The following is a 19,126-nucleotide window of genomic DNA, read 5'->3' on the forward strand; positions in this document are numbered from 1 at the left end:
TCACATAGTGCTGCTTTTTTTCTGTCTAAAGACCAATACTATGATGTTTGATTTTTTTGCCAGAATGTTCAGCTTGGCCCCCAAATATCCCAGCAATTAATTTCTCACAGTCTATACTTACTACTGTGGATCTCATTGTGGAAACAAACATGAGTGTTCAATCCTGTGTCTGTTAAGAGCTTTATCTTTTGAAGGAGATAATAATCACATTTGCAATAATCAAATGTGCACTATGAATCTCGGTGTGCAAGCATCTTATAATAAATATCAAAAATTAAGATTTGGACTGTAATGGTGCTTAGAGTAACCTGTCAGTGATGGTAATTTTCATATTTAAAAATGTTTCTCCACAGAACTACTCTTTTGCTATCACCCAAATCTAATACAGACTGTTGATTACTAATTGGCCCAGCTCTTAACATGATCTCAAAATTAATTTATTTTTTTTGGGGGGGGAGGGTGAGTTGGGAAAAGGGAAATGAAAGTGAGTTTGATATTTTTCTTGTTTCCTTTGTAAAATAATATAAATACTTAAAAGTTTGATGTCTCTATAAAGTTAACACAGTTTTATTTCATTTTCAGAGGATTTTTATTCCTTAAAGATTTTCAATTTTGTTAATTCAGTTTTTCTTCAATAGACCGTATTTTTTCCTAAAGACACTGCAAGTAATCTTAGTTTATTCAAATCTGTAGACTTTTCTATATTTAGTTAAAGTTTTATTGTTGAAAGGAAAGAAATAGGTCCAAGATGAAAGAATAAAAATACATAGAATCTCCTGAAACTATTACTAAACTTAATGAAGACAATTTTTTAAAGCAAAATTAGGTATAGATCTTAGGAAAAAATAAAAAAGAGAGAAATAATAAGAGAGAAAACCCAAGCCATCAATATAAATATTCCCTACTCTTCTAAAGAGATTTATCTGATTTTTTAATTATGTTAGAGTTGTTACAGGTTACTCTTGTTGGTTAATTCAGCATAGGAAAATGCATAAGGACAACTCCAGAGACAATATTTCAGTATTTACAAGAAATTTTACTTAGATTTTATGAGTTCCTCTCAGCATTTTAAAATAAGAAACAGCTGTACAACTGGGAAAATGCTAACGTGAGTTGCTTTTATAATCCTTTAATTTAGATCCTCAAACTTCTATATATCTTTAAATTTTTCTTGCAGTTTGACCAAATTTCTGCCAGTTCAAAGGCAAATTTTGCATTTCCTGTATGAGGAATCATTGTGAAACCTCATAAAGCAGCGCAGGGAGCAGAAGTTTAACAGGACTTTTATGATCGTGCCTTGACAACTGCTCCGTAAAAGAAAAGCTTGGGAGTTATTGGAATGTAGAGTTTGACAAGTTGTTCCCTTTCTGTCTGCTTCTAGTTCTGTGTTTTCCCTGCACTGGGCCATGGCACAACTGGAAAGGGATTGTTGTCTCCATTTGGTGCCAGGCACAGCCCCAGAGGGGAAACAGCTGTGACGTGGAGCTGTGCCTTCACATTTGCATCTTATGGAAAGATGATGAGTTTCACAGCTACAAAGCAACGCATTGTCCTGCTGGTGCTCAGCCAAACTTTGTCAGAAAATGCCGGAAAAGTGAAGGAAGCCAAGACTTAAATTCTACTCCCCTCTTTTGCACTTCATTTTGCCTGGTTTAAACTTTTCACTTGTACATCCTGGATGATAGGAATCTCATTTTTAGTAACTTGCATTTTCATTCCAGTTTGACATATTAGAAATGTTGATGTTTAAGAAAGAATTTTAGAGATCTATGTATTAAAATAAATGGCCTAATTTAGAACTTTTTTTTAACTATAGCAAGGCAAATTAGTTACTTGGTAGAATAATTAAACCAGCTACTACATAGGACAATGCTGCATGTAATTAATGAATTACATTGAATAAATAAATATGAAGTGCACTGACAACTAAATGTTATTTGTAAAGCATTGTTTAAAAGATATGCTTGGCATATAGGAGGTATTTATTACCAGAAAGGATCACTTCAGTAATAGGAAATTAGCAAGATACCTTATTAAAGGCTGCAAGGAAATTAGATTATTTCAGATATGTTTCTCTCACTGTTTCATTTATTTCTGCATTTGTATGAGGTACAATGTTTGTGATTTTACTGATAGCTCAGAGAATATAATTCAGTATTCACAAATATATATTGAAAGTGAGGTGTAGAAGTTGCCATAAAGTCTTTCACATTGTAATGAAGATCCCACGGATCTTTGATTTTTATGAAATATTCACAGTTGTATTGTGATCAGCAAGGCAATCAAATCTCAATCATTCATGTTAGTATTATTCTCACTCTTTGAATTTCTGCTGCACGTTTTCCTGACTGCTCATTTGAATATGAGAGAACCCACCAGACAACTACTTTTCTTTGTGTTATAAAAATATTGTAAATTTGCATTGCAAAGAACTACAACGGAGAAATATTCAATGTCCTATTCAAAGTCTATTTAAATTAGTATGTAGAGAAACTGGGCAAAAATGAGGATTTTTATGAAATAACAATGGTTCACCAAATCCCTTGTTAAATAGCTAAACAACAGAGGAAATGCAGTGTAGTAGAGTGTTTAGAAAACGTTGTGGTGGTAATGTGTGTCATAGAAAACATTGGTGGTAATAAATCAAGTGTTTCATTGCATATAATTTTCATGGGAATCTTGACTTCTGGCAGATTTTCTGTAGATTTTTTTCTCCCTGGATTTTTTTAATGGTCTGTTGGTCATGCTTAAACATTCCAACTGAGGTCATATTGTTGTGTTAGAAGTTATGTAAAAAAACCACTGAGACATAGCACTTAGTCAAAAAAAATGCTGGTCTGAAGATTAAAAAGTGGAAACAGAGGCACTAAAAGCATCTTGCTGAAGAGTCATGAAGAAGTTTAGTGAAAGAGCCAGGTGTACCTGTCCAGGCTACTGCTTTCTAAGCCAGTCATACTTGTGATAAACTACCTCTATGTGTTTAGTCAAATAATTTCAGCTACATGCTCAATAAATGTATATAGTATCAAGAAGATGCTAAGAATTGTATAAGAACAGATACAGCCTTTTTTTCCCCTGGATCTTCACAAAGATTAACACAATACTCTCCATGGTAAGTTTTCCCAATAGAGTGGTATTTGAAGTGTTGTGCAACTCAGCAGCACAGGGGACACTAGTTATTCCCTGCTCATAAGCAACTCCACAAACCTTATTATTTTTATACCTTGTTACTCTGCCATACTACTTTGGTTTGGGTCAGTAGAGCTCTTTAAGCTAACATGGCTGTGTTATTGTCATTTTGACTCCTGTGCAGTACAGGTGTATCTAAGATAGAGTTAAAATTCTTGGGTCTTAGAAAACATCAGCAGCGTACTTTATGCCAAAATGGATCTTAGTGTGCATTATATTTACATTTTGTAAATAGTTTGTCTTGATAATATTACAGTACTAAGCTGTACTACTTTTAATGTTCACAATATTCAGGTTAGCTATATACAGACATGACTTCAAACATGCACAATCTGCACAGCAATCTAGAAATATACAGTATTGAATTTGTCATGCTAAAGGTCAGAGGTTTGTGTTGAAGGCAGTTTTCCTGGCTTTCCAGGATGTGTGCATGTGTACACTACATTATGTTTCCACAATGTATTTAAAAATACATAAACTTAGAGGAAAACACCTTTTCTCTTATTTTCTTCAGTGCTTTCTCTAAATGCTGTAACATAAAGTTGCCATTCTGAGTTGTTAATCAAGTGAAAGCTATTTGACTGGCAGCTCTGCTGCATATATTCATTTAATAAAACAGGCTGTTTGCTGAGACTTAGGAGGACTGCCTATACATTTCTGTTGTATGTTCTTGGCTGGAAGATCGGGGTTTGGATCCTCAGGGATGGAGTCAGTCAAAGTGCTGATGGTTGCGACTGTGGCTGTTTTGTTCAGCAGGTATTCTGCAGAGTTCAGTGATGATGGTTCCTTTTTCGACCTTCATGTATGGTAGCTACTGATTTAAAATAAAAAACTTCCAATTTAGATGTTGGAATAGAAGTTATTATACCTTTTCATTCTGAGGAATGAACTGAGTTTTAACTGTGAAAAGTATATAACTGGATCCTTTTCTTGCCTGAGCTGTTACTCTGATCTAATCAAAAGTATGAACAGGTTAAAAAATAGTAACAAAGTTCTCGGCTGTAAGACATGGCCTATATTTGACTGCTACCTAAATGACCTTTTGCTTACAAAATAAGTTTTCTCTACTTAAAGCTATGCATATTTTTGACATCTCTGTGGTCCACTAAAGCTAAAGATAACCCAGTGCAGATGTGGGACAATTCTTTTATTTCATTCCCATCTAAGTAAATTAATGTAAATATAGACACTCGCTAGCAGGTGGAATTTGCATACAAATTATGAAAATCACATGCACTTCAGAGGAGTGAGGCTAGATGAACACAAGATGTGTTGGGGTTTTTCCTCTTCTTTTATCAGATCTTTACCAGAAATAATGTGGTTATTCCCATCAGAGATTTACCAGGATGCATTTCTACTTGTGACCTCAGATAAAAGAGCAAAGAAGCAAGAAAGTCTGTGTTCCTAGAGTTAAAGTGGTTTATTTTTCTACTTTTTAATTCTCAGAACATAAGCCGCTGTCTTTTCTCACTTCTTTTTTTGTACTGAATTTACAGGGAAAATTGTTCTGATAGAAACATATTGATTGCAGTAAAGAATTGCATGTTACCTGCCTTGCACACCTCACAGCGATATTTAACTGGTGAGAAATGTGCTCTAACTGACACCAAACAAAAGCAGAGTTGTTTTTCATTTTAAGAGTTTGCTCTCTACATGGCCTTGAATGTTCGTTTCTTTGACAGTAGATAATGATTCATTCCCTTGCTTTGCAGTTTCTAGATGGTTAAGTGCTTAAAAAGTCAATATTGAATTTCTAAGCAGAAATCCACATATGATTACAGTAAAGCTCTGCTATCACAGCATTATATTAAGTGATGTATTGGTATATTCCACATCTATAAAAATAAGAAGTTTAAATTTTACTTTTGACCAGTATTTTAAAAAGTGCTATGTTGATTTTATTGATATTTTGATTCTTCTTTGAATCTTCTTTGATTCTTCTTTGAATCTTGAGATTCAACCAAAGTGAAAAATTAAAAGTGAACTATTGCTGGAAAAAATCGTCACAAGTCAGGGTAACTGTATGCTTAGAAACATAATTCTCTTTGTTCTTTATTTAAGATTTAAAGCCAAGTGATCCAACCATGACTGGCAAAACACAGACCAGCAATGTCACCAATAAGAACGACCCAAAGTCCATCAACTCCAGAGTCTTCATCGGTAATCTGAACACAGCTATTGTCAAAAAAGGTGACATCGAAGCAATCTTTGCGAAGTACGGGAAGATCGTGGGCTGCTCGGTGCACAAAGGCTATGCCTTCGTACAGTACATGAGCGAGAGGCACGCGAGGGCCGCGGTGGCAGGAGAGAATGCCAGGATCATTGCAGGGCAGCCATTAGGTAAGGATTTGTTAATACCATTAAAATACTGCCTTCTCTTTCCTTTCTGTTTGAACTATCATCTGCCTCTGGTGCCTATAGGACTAGTGAGTTTGTTTTGCCGATGTTCCATCTCAGCATATTTCCAGGATTTTGGAACTGACGGAATGTTTAACGAATGGTGTGTTATATTTCCAGGATTTTGGAACTGACGGAACGTTTAACGTATGTATGTTACCTAGGCATTACAAAATATTTACCCCGGTAAACTGCTTATTTATTTAACAGATCACTTCTGAAAACTTTATACGTATTTGTAATTCCACTGTAGTGAAAATGATTACTCTTGTGAAGAAAAATGAATATTTTTTCATAGACTCTACTTTAGTAAATTTAGTGTAGTATAACAGGGCTCATCTAATAGATATCTAAAATGATACCCATCCCAATGATGTGTCACATGTTATACAGAAGCAAAAGAACAGTTTTTATTTGTCCTTGAAATCATGCCAAATCAAACTGTAACAGTGTTATTTAGAGAAGTTTATTATTAAAAACTAAGTTTGCATTTTTCCCACATAATACTGTAAACATTGTTCATCTAAATCCCAAATAAAAGAAAAAAATATTTTTCTCTTCTAGTGCTTTTTCATGAATGCTTAAGTAAAATCTAATTGTTACATAAAGCAACTTTTATGTCTGGAAGCTATTTTTAATTACCTATGTAGGCTGTCAATGATAAGCTCTGGAGTCCATTATTAGACTTACTGTCATATGTATACAGTAATAATGGGCAGTACAGCAAGATGTTTGGTAAGATTCATAAGTCTTTCACTACACCTCTGAACAGTATTGCTCATATCCAACCCCAAGTGTATAATGGCTACGTCAGGAAAAGGTGAAGTGTAGCCAGTGTTTTGGCTGTAACAAGCCATAAAGAATGGATATGGCTTCATTTTCAGTGTTGCAGGCTGTGGAAATCTATTTTTATGATTGTTTGTAGATACTGAAGTATTTGTGTTAGATGGGTTGTTCTTTTATCAGAGTTGTTGAAAGGTAATTTTAAGTTTTATAACTCCTACATTTTGGGTTCAAGAGAAAAATGGATTAAATAATTTCAATTGTATTCAAGGGGAGATTGCTTTCAAACTTCATTAGGAAAAGTCATATAGATGAGTGAAATAAAATAACTCAAGTGATAAAAGCAAGGCAGCAAAGTCAGTCTGTGGGATGGTATTATTAGAAGACTTTTCCTCAAGCGGTGTTCTCCAAGCAATAGGCCATGTAATGCCATCAATGCATTACTTACAGCTTCTTGCACACTGGTCTGACCAGATTTTTTAAACTGTGTTTTCCTAAGGCAATAGATCTGTTATTACTATGATTACTGTTGCTAGACTCTTTAAGTATTTCTTGTGGCATCTGTAATATGACAAGCATTTTGTACAAGGAAATGCCCTCGCACTATTCTGTGTACTTTTGTGCTTTCTGTAGCAGGGAAATGAATTTTTCACAAAGAAAATTAAGTGACCAATAATTACTTGAATATTTTTAATATTTTAATTATAGCATAAATTGTTTATTCAATATTAAGTTTCAACTGTTTAATCTTAAAATACTTTGATTTTTCTGCACATTCTTCTGATGGCATATTCACGCCTCAGTTCCTAATATATCAAGGAATATAAAGAATATGCAAGGTGAGATTTTTTTTCTCTTCCTATTTGCTCTTTTTTATATGTGAAATGCAGTAGCTATCAGTATGGTTTGACAAAAAATAATGAATTTGTAAAAGTGGTACTTCTTGTTGAAGCAATTATTTCTATGAATTATTTTAATTGGCAGCAGACAATAACAGTCACCACACAATAATGAGTAGATGACTGAAAAAATTTACTTGGGACTTTTACCCAGAACATCATAGACACTAATAGTGCATTATTGTGAAACTTCTTAATGAAAATTACTTTTTTCTCTGTCCTGAGAGCTTTGCATTCTGAAATAAATAGAACTAACAAATTTATGTCAACAGTCAAGTTATGGAAAGGGACAAGAAAATACTGTTACAGACAGACAAATAAACTTGTTTAACATAGCTGAATATTCTGTTAAATTTAATTAGAATAAATTAGTAATATGAGGGCTGGATGATAACCATATAAGGAAAGCTATTTAAACAAAGGAACATATGAAAATGATGATTCCACAGTATATGCCAGATACTCTAGTACTCAGTACTTCACAAAAGAAAGCATAACTTCATTCATATTTTGTTAATAATGTACATTGGCTGTTTTGTGGTATAGTCAACTGAACCGTTTACATGGGCTCCTGCCTTTTATGGACTAATGTCATTCAAAATGATGCAGCTTTATCCGTCAGTCAGAAACCATTCACATGTTTCTATCTATGTATGTATGTATTCAAAATTGAACCTGTGAATTCTTATAGCTTTTTAGAATGCCACACAGTTGACTGCGTATCCTGTCTAAATGTTTCCTCTGAGGTGGAGCCACAAAAGATTAGTCTCAGTAGGTATATAACAAAGAATTTTGTTTAGCAAATTACTCAAATTTGATGTACAAATCTAAAACATTCAGTCTTGCCAGCTTCCTGTGGGTCGTTATTATTGGCCTGTTAGTCTCATCCATCAACTTTAAAGCTCCTACTAATGTGTGTAGTGGTCAGTGATATGTAATGGTGGTGCCATGGATACTGCAACTTGATGGAAGAGGATTTCACAAGCTGTGTAATTATTTCCAATCTTCCTGTTTCATAAAGTGCAACACACTCTAAAAAGTTGTAGGGTAGAAGTTTATAAAGGAAGACAAAAAATATGCTTGGGAAATTTATTGCTATTACTGTGAAGTTCAATGTAGTTTCTTGAAGTAATATCATGTTTTCATGGCAATAACATGTTTTCCTGCCCACAGGACAGAGGCAGGTCAGTATAGGGCACAGGAGTCTGCTTCACAATGATTATTTTGTAAATTGCTTCAGGCTGGAGCTGAGAAAATATTGAAGTTGTTCTAGGACAAAACTGCAAGTTATGTTTTTTGTTGTGAGAACACATCCACATTATTAACTCTTCTCAAAAGTTTTCACCCATTTTAGCACACCCGTGTGCATATCCACTTCCTTTCCAAATAAGACAAAGAGACAGGGTGAATAGAAATCATTCTGAGTAAATAGTGAGTCTGTCTGTGAACTCTACCAGGGGTGATTTCATCCTTCTCTGGTGAGAGAAGGATTAGACACCTGCTTGCCAAAAAATGAATGCAAGTCTCTCATTGCAGCTGTGGGGTGAGGAAATGAGGTGTAACCTTTCTCGTAGTGAGGAGCCCAAGCCTGAATACAGATTTGGAGGTGTAGCCTCACCAATGCCGAGTGCAACAGGATGATCACTGCCCTGGTCCTGCTGTCCACAGTTTCTGATACTGGCCAGGATGCCATTGGCTTTCTTTGGCCACCTGGGCCCATTCCAGCTCATGTTCCACTGCTGTTAACCAGCACTGCCAGGCTCTTTTCCTCCAGGCAGATTTCCAGATATTGTTTCCGCACTCTGTAGCTCTGCATGGACTTCTTGTGACCCAAGTGCAGGACCCAACACTTGATCTTGTTGAACATCAATGGCTTTAGCCCATTGATCCAGTCTGTCCAGATCCCTCTGAAGTGCCTTCCACCCATCTTGGTGTCATCTGCAAACTTGCTGAGAGTACACTCCATCCCCTCACCCAATCATAAATAAAGATTTTAAAATAAAGATATACATAGCAGCTTCTGTCTGAAATTCTGGAATAGTTATATCAACTTCTAAATCATAATGTCCCTTTGATTATTCTTAGTTAATAGTTCATAGTCTCTTATTTTGTAATACCTTAATTATAACACCCATTTTTTGTCTGTTTTCATGCACATTTTTATACCGGGACAATTCCTTTAACTTGAGAATTTTTTTTCATTTGTGCATATAAGCCAGGCCATCTCACAGGTGTCTTTTTATCAAAACAAGTTAGATGGTGTAAGACTTGTACTTTTGTTCTTCTACATGGAAGACGCATGGAATTTCATTCTTGAATCCTTAAGAAAAGGAAAGATTATAGTACCCAGAAAACAAGGGATGCTGTAGTTCTCCAGCTGATGTCCTTTTTAACTAATAAATTGGTTCCTCTGTAGCTTGAATACTGTTTTGTTGCTGCAAATATTACTCACCTGTGTCGCCTTCAGGTCTAAATTAGATGCAGTCTCTGAATACCAAGTGAGCGCATATTGACACGTAGTCTAAGATAGGATGCTGGTTGCAGATATTTATTTTCAGAGACATACTCTTTTACACATCCTTTTCAGAAGCACAAGAGCCCTGAAGGGGCTTTTTAAATTATAACTATCCTGTAGAAAATATCCAAGGTGAATAGCAGGCAATAAAGGGAGATTTTAGAGAGACTCAACACATACCTTTGCTACAAATTGAACTGATGTGATAATAAGGTTGTTTTATCTTTTGTTTCCCTTGCTTCTACTCAAAACATATCTTTTCTGTTTTATTTTTGTAATGTCTAACAACACTGAGAGACTGACGTGTATTTGTAGAACAAGGACTCTCCAGACTGAAACAATTTTTCATCTCAGTCTGAGCTACAGAAAACATTAATTATGTCATGAAAGTTTGTGTCTTAAAAGGAATAAATAGTTTTGCTGTTTTAATGAACTAATTTGTGGGGGGGAAAAATCATTTTGGCTTAAAAATATAATAGTTTTACCCAAATTTTCTGGATGACTAATGTTTACCTAAGCCGATGATAAGCTAAGATAGGCAAGTCAAATCTGAATTAGTGGTTATTCCATTTCCACTTAGTCCACAGTTTTCAGTCAGTAGCATGGAAGCATACCAGTCTTTTATTTGTACAAACATACTCATGATTTATTAGAATAATCTTGGTACTCTTACCCACCTACCTCCCACTAATGTAATGGCAAGATTTATCAGGAAAGAAATGTTGTCTTGTTTTAGAGACTATAGTGGAGCAGTATCTGAAAAGGTTTCTTATTTTGCTTCTATAAATCTGTAAAGATATGAGTTTTAATGTCGGTAAAAACATTCCAGGCAAGGACAATGACTACCTTAGAGAAACCATATAGACTGCAATGATATAATTAAAAAGTGAGAATATTTTGATATTTTGATGTATATTTTAATTAAATATTAAACATAGAAAAATTATGTACACATAATGATTAATCATATATTCAAATTGTATTTTAAGTAATTTAGCATTAGGAGAGTGAATATTGCATATTCACATTACTGGAAGGGCAATGCACTTCATAGAAAATTCTTTGGTCCATTGTAACATGCGCAGGCTCACATTCTGATATATTGTACTTTTATACCATGGAGCATTACACCATGGAGTAAATAATGTGAGAACTGTAACTCAGTAATACGCAGGTAATTTTCTAACCAAGTAAGACTTAGAAAGAACAGTATTTAAGTTCTGATAAGCCATGAAAGCTTTACAGCATATGGTTTTCAATACTTGAAAGTTGTCCTTCAAAGAATATAGTATTCTTCTTATAAAATAATCCACCTTTTAATGAATAGTGTTTAAGCAAAAGCAAAATCACACTTGTGAAATGCTATATCAGGAATTATCATTATCATGAAGTTTGAGAATAAAAAAGTTTAATAAGCAAATACCTCAATCAGTAAAATAAATTATCCATAAACCTATAAAACTCATGAAATGTTGTGAGTCTTGGTTTATTGTGTGGATGGCTTTTATATTTGCTGAACTCATATATTTATTTGTTGATACTTCAAAAAGTGATACCAACTCCTTTTGTAAAATAGCCATCAACATCCAGGCCAGGTATTGAGGAAGTTTATTTGATCCAGTATTTTTTTTTATGTTGAATTAAACATAAAGAAATGATAAAGCAAAAAGACCAAGTGGTCTTCTTCCAAAATCAAACAAACAGAAACAAAACCCTAAAGATAGTGCATTTGTAGCGAAGATGAACGTAATGCCTAATGTCATAGGAACTTAGGTTGAAACTAGGGATATCAGGCTTGCACTGTCTTTACCAAGTCTTTCCCACTAAATCTCATCTTAGTCAATGTCTTCATCATCAAGCCCTCAGGCACACACAGATTGTTACAGAACATCTGAAAAATCATTAATTATATTTCCATAGTTTTGCTTAGAGGAGCTAAATATTACCCACTCAAACTGACTCTTTTATTCCATTATTCCAAACTGTTTCTATATTTGGGAACCACTGTAATCCTCTTTCAGCCTACTCTGTGCAAGAACAGGGATCCTGTGCATAGCTATCTCATAGGTCTCAGCCTTTTTTTGCTGAGGCCTTTTGCTACTTATGTCCTTGTGGTCTTTGTGAAGCCTGTGCAACAGGACACACGAGAGCAAGTCTTAGTGTAGAGGACCTTGGATACAACAATCTTTCTACATAGAGTCTTCTAATAGTCCCTTACTGTTGCACATTTTGGTGTCTCCCAATATTTTATACCTTCTATTTTTGCAGTAAGATCCTGCAGCCATAGCAGCAGATGATAAACCAGTTGTTTCATCCTCTTGAACAGAAAAACATTATTAAATCTTGTTGTCACTCTACAGTCCTGTTTCTTGTGCATTTCTATAATCCATATTTCTTCATCCTATAGTCACATTGACACAAACCATTGCATGTGGTATCCATGCAGGTAAAACAATTTATATAACGGTAGGAAGGAAGGGTCATTTTTAATAATCATCCTTCAACAGTTCAGAACAGGGCATGATTGCACAATTGATGTATGCTTGTTCCAGAAGAGCAAGCTGAATTCTTCATCATGAAAGAAAAATCCATATTTTAATAAAATTACCTGATTCCTTAGATTGAGAATCCCTGGACTAAGAATGAGTGAGTTTTACTCCTCATATTTCACAAAAGTTTCTATTTCTCTCTTGGTGGGACTTGGTCAATTACAAGTGAAACTACAATTTAAATCTATTTTTCATGTTCATACAAGTACATATCAAAAAAATAGTGTAGTTATAAGGTGAAATTATGGGGGTGAAGTTTTCCTTATTGCTTGCTTGGTGTTTCTTTCTGTGAAATTCTTTATATTATCATAAAATGAAAGTTTGCAAAGTTCTTCCTGGAATAAGGTTTTGTACTTTGAGTAGCCTGATATCAGCTCATGCAAATGTTAAGTATGCCCTCCATCATAGTGCCAAAAAATCATGGCCTGATTGCTTGCCATCAACAGCAGTTATTAAGAGAAACTCATTCCTTTAGGGCTTTATAAAGATGCATCTAAAGATAGATTTACTCTTCTGCATGGGCAACTCATCTTTAAAATCATAGACAAGGTGTTATTATGGGATCTTTCTAGGTCCTTCTCTGCTGTATATGTCTGTATATGACACATGGTCCATCTGCGTAAAATGTTACTTTTTTCATAATTTCATCCTTGGATTTCATAAACACTTTAAGTCTTTTTTCAAGATGTGTCTGATATATACTTAGTAATTTTGTAAGAGATTTTCAAAACATTTATATGATGTTATCTCAAAGATTTATGTACTAAGCCTTTATTATGTTCATATCTTGATGAGACTGTTGTTTTTGTGGTTTTTTTTAGCAAACTATATCCAGTAGGTCCTTCTGGATTTGAACTTAATGCTGTTTTATTTCTGTTGTGGGTCTGTAAGAAGCTTCCTTTGTAACAGACAGGATTCTTTACCTTTTTTTAAATATACTCGCTTTGATTAGTGACTGCAGGGATCAATAAAATTGTATAGCAAATCTATAATGTTAAATTCTGAATTGTCATAACATTAAGCAGTGACAAAAACATTGTTATGATAGGTTCTCTCGTCTGTCTCCAAGTCTCATGTGGAATGCACTGTACAAAACCAAGAACTTTCTGTAGGATGCTCTGCAATTTTTGGTTTGGTGTGCTAGGAGGTCTTGTAGTCTGAATCTTCACTTTTTTTGCTTGATCTAACATGATTTAATTTGATAAACTATTTTCCATGTATTTGCCTTCTTCCACGTCAAATAGAATCTCAAGAATGAGTGATATTTTCTTCTTGGTCGTTTGAAAATACTTCACTATTTCATTTGTACTGATGCTGTTAGAGTTGCTAATGTCTTGTCACCTGTTTTTATAAAGTGTGCCTGCCATATATACTAGTTTTCTCATTCTTTTATTAAAACATTTCATTGAGTACCTCTTTCCAAAATGTATATGGAGAAATTCACTTCTGCTATGGGTTGTATGGAAAGGACAGAGAATCAGAAGCTTTCTCATCTAAAACTGACAGGCCAGTTTTTATCTTTCTAACCTGCAATTTGAGGTATGGGGGTTTTCAGCAAGTATTCAGCACTTAATGGTGACAGGACAGAATAATGCTGTTTTAGTGTACTGCAGAATCTGGGTAAAACCCAGCCTGTTATTTTTCCTTGGACTAGATTTCTAAAGCCTTGAAATAGATTTGCCTCCCAAGATATCACTCAGCTGTTTGGAGGAGAAAGTATAGCAAATATTTTTCCTACCAGAATACTGATTTAGCATGAAAAATTCTTCTCCTAATCCAAGTCTAAATTCATGGAAGCTGATCTTTAGCATGATGAACTTTTAGGATCACTCTTCCTGTTTCTTTCCTTTCTTAGCAGCAAGCTCAGCTAAAATTAAAGTGTTCTTTTTTTCTGTTTAGCTTAACTGAGACAAAAAATGTTTTGAGGGCACATTTGCTGTCTCAAGTTTGATTTTGTGTCTTAAGCCTACTTGCATTTCACACCTAAGGAAAATACAGTGGAGGAAACCTGTTTGATCTCAGGTTTCACACTTAATCCTACAATTCTTTCAACAGCAGACTGCCTCATCAGCAAAACTGTGTAAGTCACATATGTTGGAAAGAAAGCCCCAAAGTTAGTTGTTTATAGCTTATTAATAATTCAGTTAGTTTTCAGCACATCATACTGGCAAAGCAAAATTCAGAGAAAAACAAAATAAAAGGGAAATTCAACAAATTAGGTGCTCTTACTCTGTACTACTTCTACCTTTTCTAGAAGAAATGTTACTATTAATGAGCTCCACAAAAATTTTATGAAGTTTCAAGTAAAAGTAATTTTCTAGGTATTTAATTACTCAGAACTGAACACTATTCATATCTTTGATTGTTATAACCCTTTATGTGACTTCAGTATCTGCTAAAAAATTAATGGTATCTAAATCAGACATTTTTTCATGGCAAGACTTACAATTTTCAAAAGGCCAACTGAAAAAGGATTAAGTTGTGTTTTTGTTTACCTTAGAGAATACATCGTATTACTTACAAAATGATAATATATGTTTAAGAAGACATTGTCTCTATTCTTACCTAGCATGGAATTTCTAATTTGACATACATGTAAGTTCAGATATGTGAGTTCCTCAGCTTTCTCCCACTAAATGATAACAATGAGGTAGCTAAAAGCTGGGGATATACACTAGCTTGCCTCCAAAAGGAGTACAATCCTTTTCACAACTAAGGATGAAAGGTGGACAAGAGTTGCTTGAAAGTCTTTGTTTTCGTGAGTAAGGGTTTTTTATTATTATTATTATTTCTTTTTAAAAATTTTTAGGTGTGAAATGGTGCACTTAAAGAGCAGAAGTTTTCCTTTGTGGCAGTCTCCGTATTTTAATACCTTTTTCTTTTAGTCAGCTCTGTTGCTTGTTTACCTAGTCTCCACAGTCTAAGTGTGCAGTGACTTGATGTTGTCCAAATACTTTTATTACAAGCACACCTATTCATACACATTGTAAAAACCTCATAAAAAACAATACATCCAATTGACTGCTCTGGTAATTTGTTGCACATATCTGTCCCACCTATCCTACTGTTTGCAGTTAAATGTCAAATTCTAATCCTCCTGTGCTTTGTTTTATACTGCTCCTAATGCTTCACCCAATCATGAAAAAGAGGAACAGAACGTAATGTGTTTGAAGTGTGGAATTAACTTTCAGATCTTGAAATAAATGGGAAAGTGTATGTCTTCTAGTTCTCCTACAACTGTAAGGTTTCTGGGCTCACTTAATGAAATCTATGTCTATTTAGTTAGTGCTTCATGTGAGGAACACAATATTTTACTGAAATAGCAAGTGTAAAACAAAGAGTAGATAATAAATAGAAACTAGATGACAGGAAAACCTGCACTTGGCAAAATCTGAAGCCATTTCAAGCAGTGATTCACTTCTCAACTGTATGATATTTCAACATCTTAAATTTTAAAGAGACACTTAAAAATACTTCTTTTTAATGATTTTTTTAAGGTAAACTTTATCCCTTGATTTGATACTGACAGAGTTTATGTTAAATTAATATGTAGAATAATTTTTGTTGAGGGAGACCTCATCTAGTCCAACAACCTACTCAAAGCAAGGCTGACTCAAAGCAGTGAACAGTCCAAAAGGTTTGTCAGCCACTTTCCAAGTCACCCATGCAACCCATATTTCCCATCTTGGCTGTGAGGGTGCATAGGATACTGTGTCAAGGATCTTTCTGAAGATGAAGGGCACTTAAACCACCTCTCCCCTCATCCACTAATTTATTTATCCCATCACAGAAATCTCACTGGGCTGATCACAAATTCCCTCACTAAATGCACTGACTGCTCCTCATTATCTTGTCCTTCATGAGCCTGGACACAGTTCCTAGTTTGATTTGCTTGTAGTTGTCCGGTTTGTTTTGTTGGGATTGTCCACCTTCAATACTAAAGTTTGTCCTGATCACAGAAGCAGGACTTACACACATATTGGTCAGCAACAGATTCACTGTCCTGCTCCAAGCTGCACAGATCATATGCAGACAGTTCCCAAAAAACTTGAAGACATGGTTTGCCTTTTCTTATATTCCATTTTTTCCCCCTCTTCCAAGTTCTGTCCCTTTACCACATTATTTCATCTTAAAATATTCTACTGCTGTCTTCCCTTAGTGTCTTTTCCCAGTTTTTGTTAACTTTACATATTTATTTGGTATTTATAAGAGCTTGTCCCAGAAATGTCTTTCTTATTCATGACTTCTGTCATGTCACACTGCCCTTATTTTTTAAATGTGTAGTGTTTAGCCAGACTCAAGCTGCTACTTTTTGGTGATGTCAGAGGCTGGGATTAATCATCTGCATTCAACCGTTAATGTTTCCAATCGAGTGAGAAAACACTGATTATGCCTGTAATTCCCCAGAGCCTATTTCTTGTCTTTGAAGATGAGTGTGACATTTGCCTTTTTCCAGTCATCAGGGAGCTCTCCTGATGTCTCCAGCCACTCAAAGGTGGTAGAGAACAGCCTCACAACAATATTAAACAACTCTTTTACTGTCCCTGGATGCATTTTGTCAAATCTCATGCTTATTTTAACACTAAGAATTTAAATTTCATTATATTATTATGAAAGATTGACATTCAAAGAAAAGCAAATACTACTGTAATCCCTAACAAAATCAGTCAATTTCTTAGCAGTTTCTCTTTTCCACAATAAGTATATTGGGGGTTTTTTTGTTGCTTTGTTTTGTTTTTTTTTTACTCAAGATTAGTAACAAGATTGTGAATTTAGATCTGATTTCAAAAGGTTCTTGGTTTGTAAATGCAAGTTATACTTATTCCAGCAGCTGATTCGAATGGTATCCATGAAGGTGGCAGTTCTCCTGCAAATGATGACAGAGCATGTATGAAGGATGTAATGCAGTGGTGCTCTGAAAATCTGTGCAAAGTCACAGGCTGGTATTTTGAAACCTTATGAAATTGCACTATAGGGTAATAAGTAGGATGTTAATTTTCTGCACTAATAAAGCATTTGAGCTAAAAGAAATTAAACATCATGTAGCAACAAGAATCATTGGTTAGAGAACTAGATAGATTTGGAAAGGAATATTTAGGTAAGGAGAAAGATTTATTTTTAATTGGAACTCCATCTTAAAAAGTCAAATTATTATATTGATTTGAACAATTAACATGATACTTTAAATAGATGCAGCTTTAGAAATCAGAACTATAGGAAAGGGTATATTGGCTTATTTTTCTGTTTGGGCTTTTTGGTTATTCCCAGGAGTTTTGTTTTGTTTAGCTTTTCCTAATATACTTCATTGCATGTGACAAATAGGACAAATTTACATCCTAGATTTACAGAGTCACTCCTAATTGATGTATCAGAAGTGAAAATTGCTATTTGCCATTGTCCAACTTTGAAAATCAAGTTTGATGTTAAATGATCTTGCTGCAGTCCTAGTAAATCCAATTGCCAAAGTTTGAAAAGTTCTAGTTATTCCTTGACTTACAGGAATGATGTTTAATAACTGTGTAAATAAGACCAGATCCATGTCTTAGGCAAATTCTGAAAGTTATAGAAGTCATAAAATTATGTTGGTTTGTTTGGGGTTTTCTTTAAACCAGGGGAAAAAAAGACACTATTTTTACTTTATATCAAACTTAAAGCAGATATTATTTTAAGAATTATTATTTTTAAAATTTGTATTAGCAAAATCTAAAAAGTGCAACTTAATGTAGTTTTCCTATCTAATCCAGGTACATGTATGAATAGCTCAAAGTGAACAGTGATGAGGCTTCAGCCATTCAGACCTTAGTTAAAAGTAAATTCTAATATTGTTTTCAAGTGTGTGAAAGCTGAGTTTATGGAAAGAGTTTCATGCTAACACTCTTGTGAAACAGAGCCTAGTTTTGTGGGTAAGAAGGTCGCTGCTTTTATACGTTTTTTTCTTTCTAGGGTTTGTTTCTTACCCAGACTTTGTTGAAAACTTTTAGAGAAAATTTAAATGTAAATGAACAAATTACAACGAGATAAAATCAACACTCATACTAGCATTGCAGCATCTGGAAAAGCAGTTGTGAATTTTTTACAACCTGACTTTAGAGGTCTTTATTTTCTGTTAATTGACACTTATGGCTGCTTTATTTGTTTCCTCGTCTTAAACTTTGGTTTTGATGTATTTAAATCCACAGGCAAACAAGGAAGAAAAGGCAAAAAAGACCCGAATATTTTTAGATGTGAGTAGTAAAAGGTGTTATGTCGGGATTTTTTGGTTTAGTGTGCAAAATGAGGTACCAATTTCAATCTTATCTGATGTAACTTCAAAAATATTTTGATCCTAGACAAAGTATTTGTGTATAAGAAAAAAAAAAAGAAGAAAACAAGAAAGACACTAACTCCATTAGGAGCATATTGACCAGAACATAGTGGACAGTAGTAATATGAAAGCTTTACCACAAAATTCTGCTTCCTTTTTGTACTAATAGTACAACAGAAATACCCTAAGAGAAGAAAAGCTTCTATATTTCAATTATATCACTTTTTGTGTTTTTCCTTTTGTCTTCATCCTGAAACTATTGATTATTACTAACATTTACCACACTTAGAAAGAATAACTTTCTTCCTTACACTGATATCAGTTCATTGTCATACAGTCAGTCATATTTTGACCCTTTCAATAAAATTCCTCTATTTCTAGTTTTTATTTACCTCTTCCAGAAAAATTTACTTTCTCCTTTTTCTTATAGCAAGTGCCTATTTAACCAACAGCTCTTACTATCTTGCTACTTGTCTTGTTCCTCAGAGCT

At 34.3% G+C, this 19,126-nt stretch overlaps 1 protein-coding gene across 3 annotated transcripts in view; it reads left to right on the forward strand.

Annotated features, from left to right (window-relative positions):
- Positions 1–19,126, forward strand: part of RALYL (RALY RNA binding protein like) — a 368,663-nt gene that overhangs the window by 182,626 nt on the left and 166,911 nt on the right. For all 3 annotated transcript variants that reach the window (XM_039695648.1, XM_039695650.1, XM_039695649.1), the window contains one exon: positions 5,251–5,529. In XM_039695648.1, the coding sequence (XP_039551582.1) occupies positions 5,274–5,529 (256 nt within the window). In that variant the 5' untranslated portion in view covers positions 5,251–5,273. The remainder of the gene's footprint in view (positions 1–5,250; positions 5,530–19,126) is intronic.

This window comes from Passer montanus, unplaced genomic scaffold (assembly GCF_014805655.1).
Source record: "Passer montanus isolate IOZ18808 unplaced genomic scaffold, ASM1480565v1 scaffold90, whole genome shotgun sequence".
In the NCBI taxonomy this organism is placed as follows: domain Eukaryota; kingdom Metazoa; phylum Chordata; class Aves; order Passeriformes; family Passeridae; genus Passer; species Passer montanus.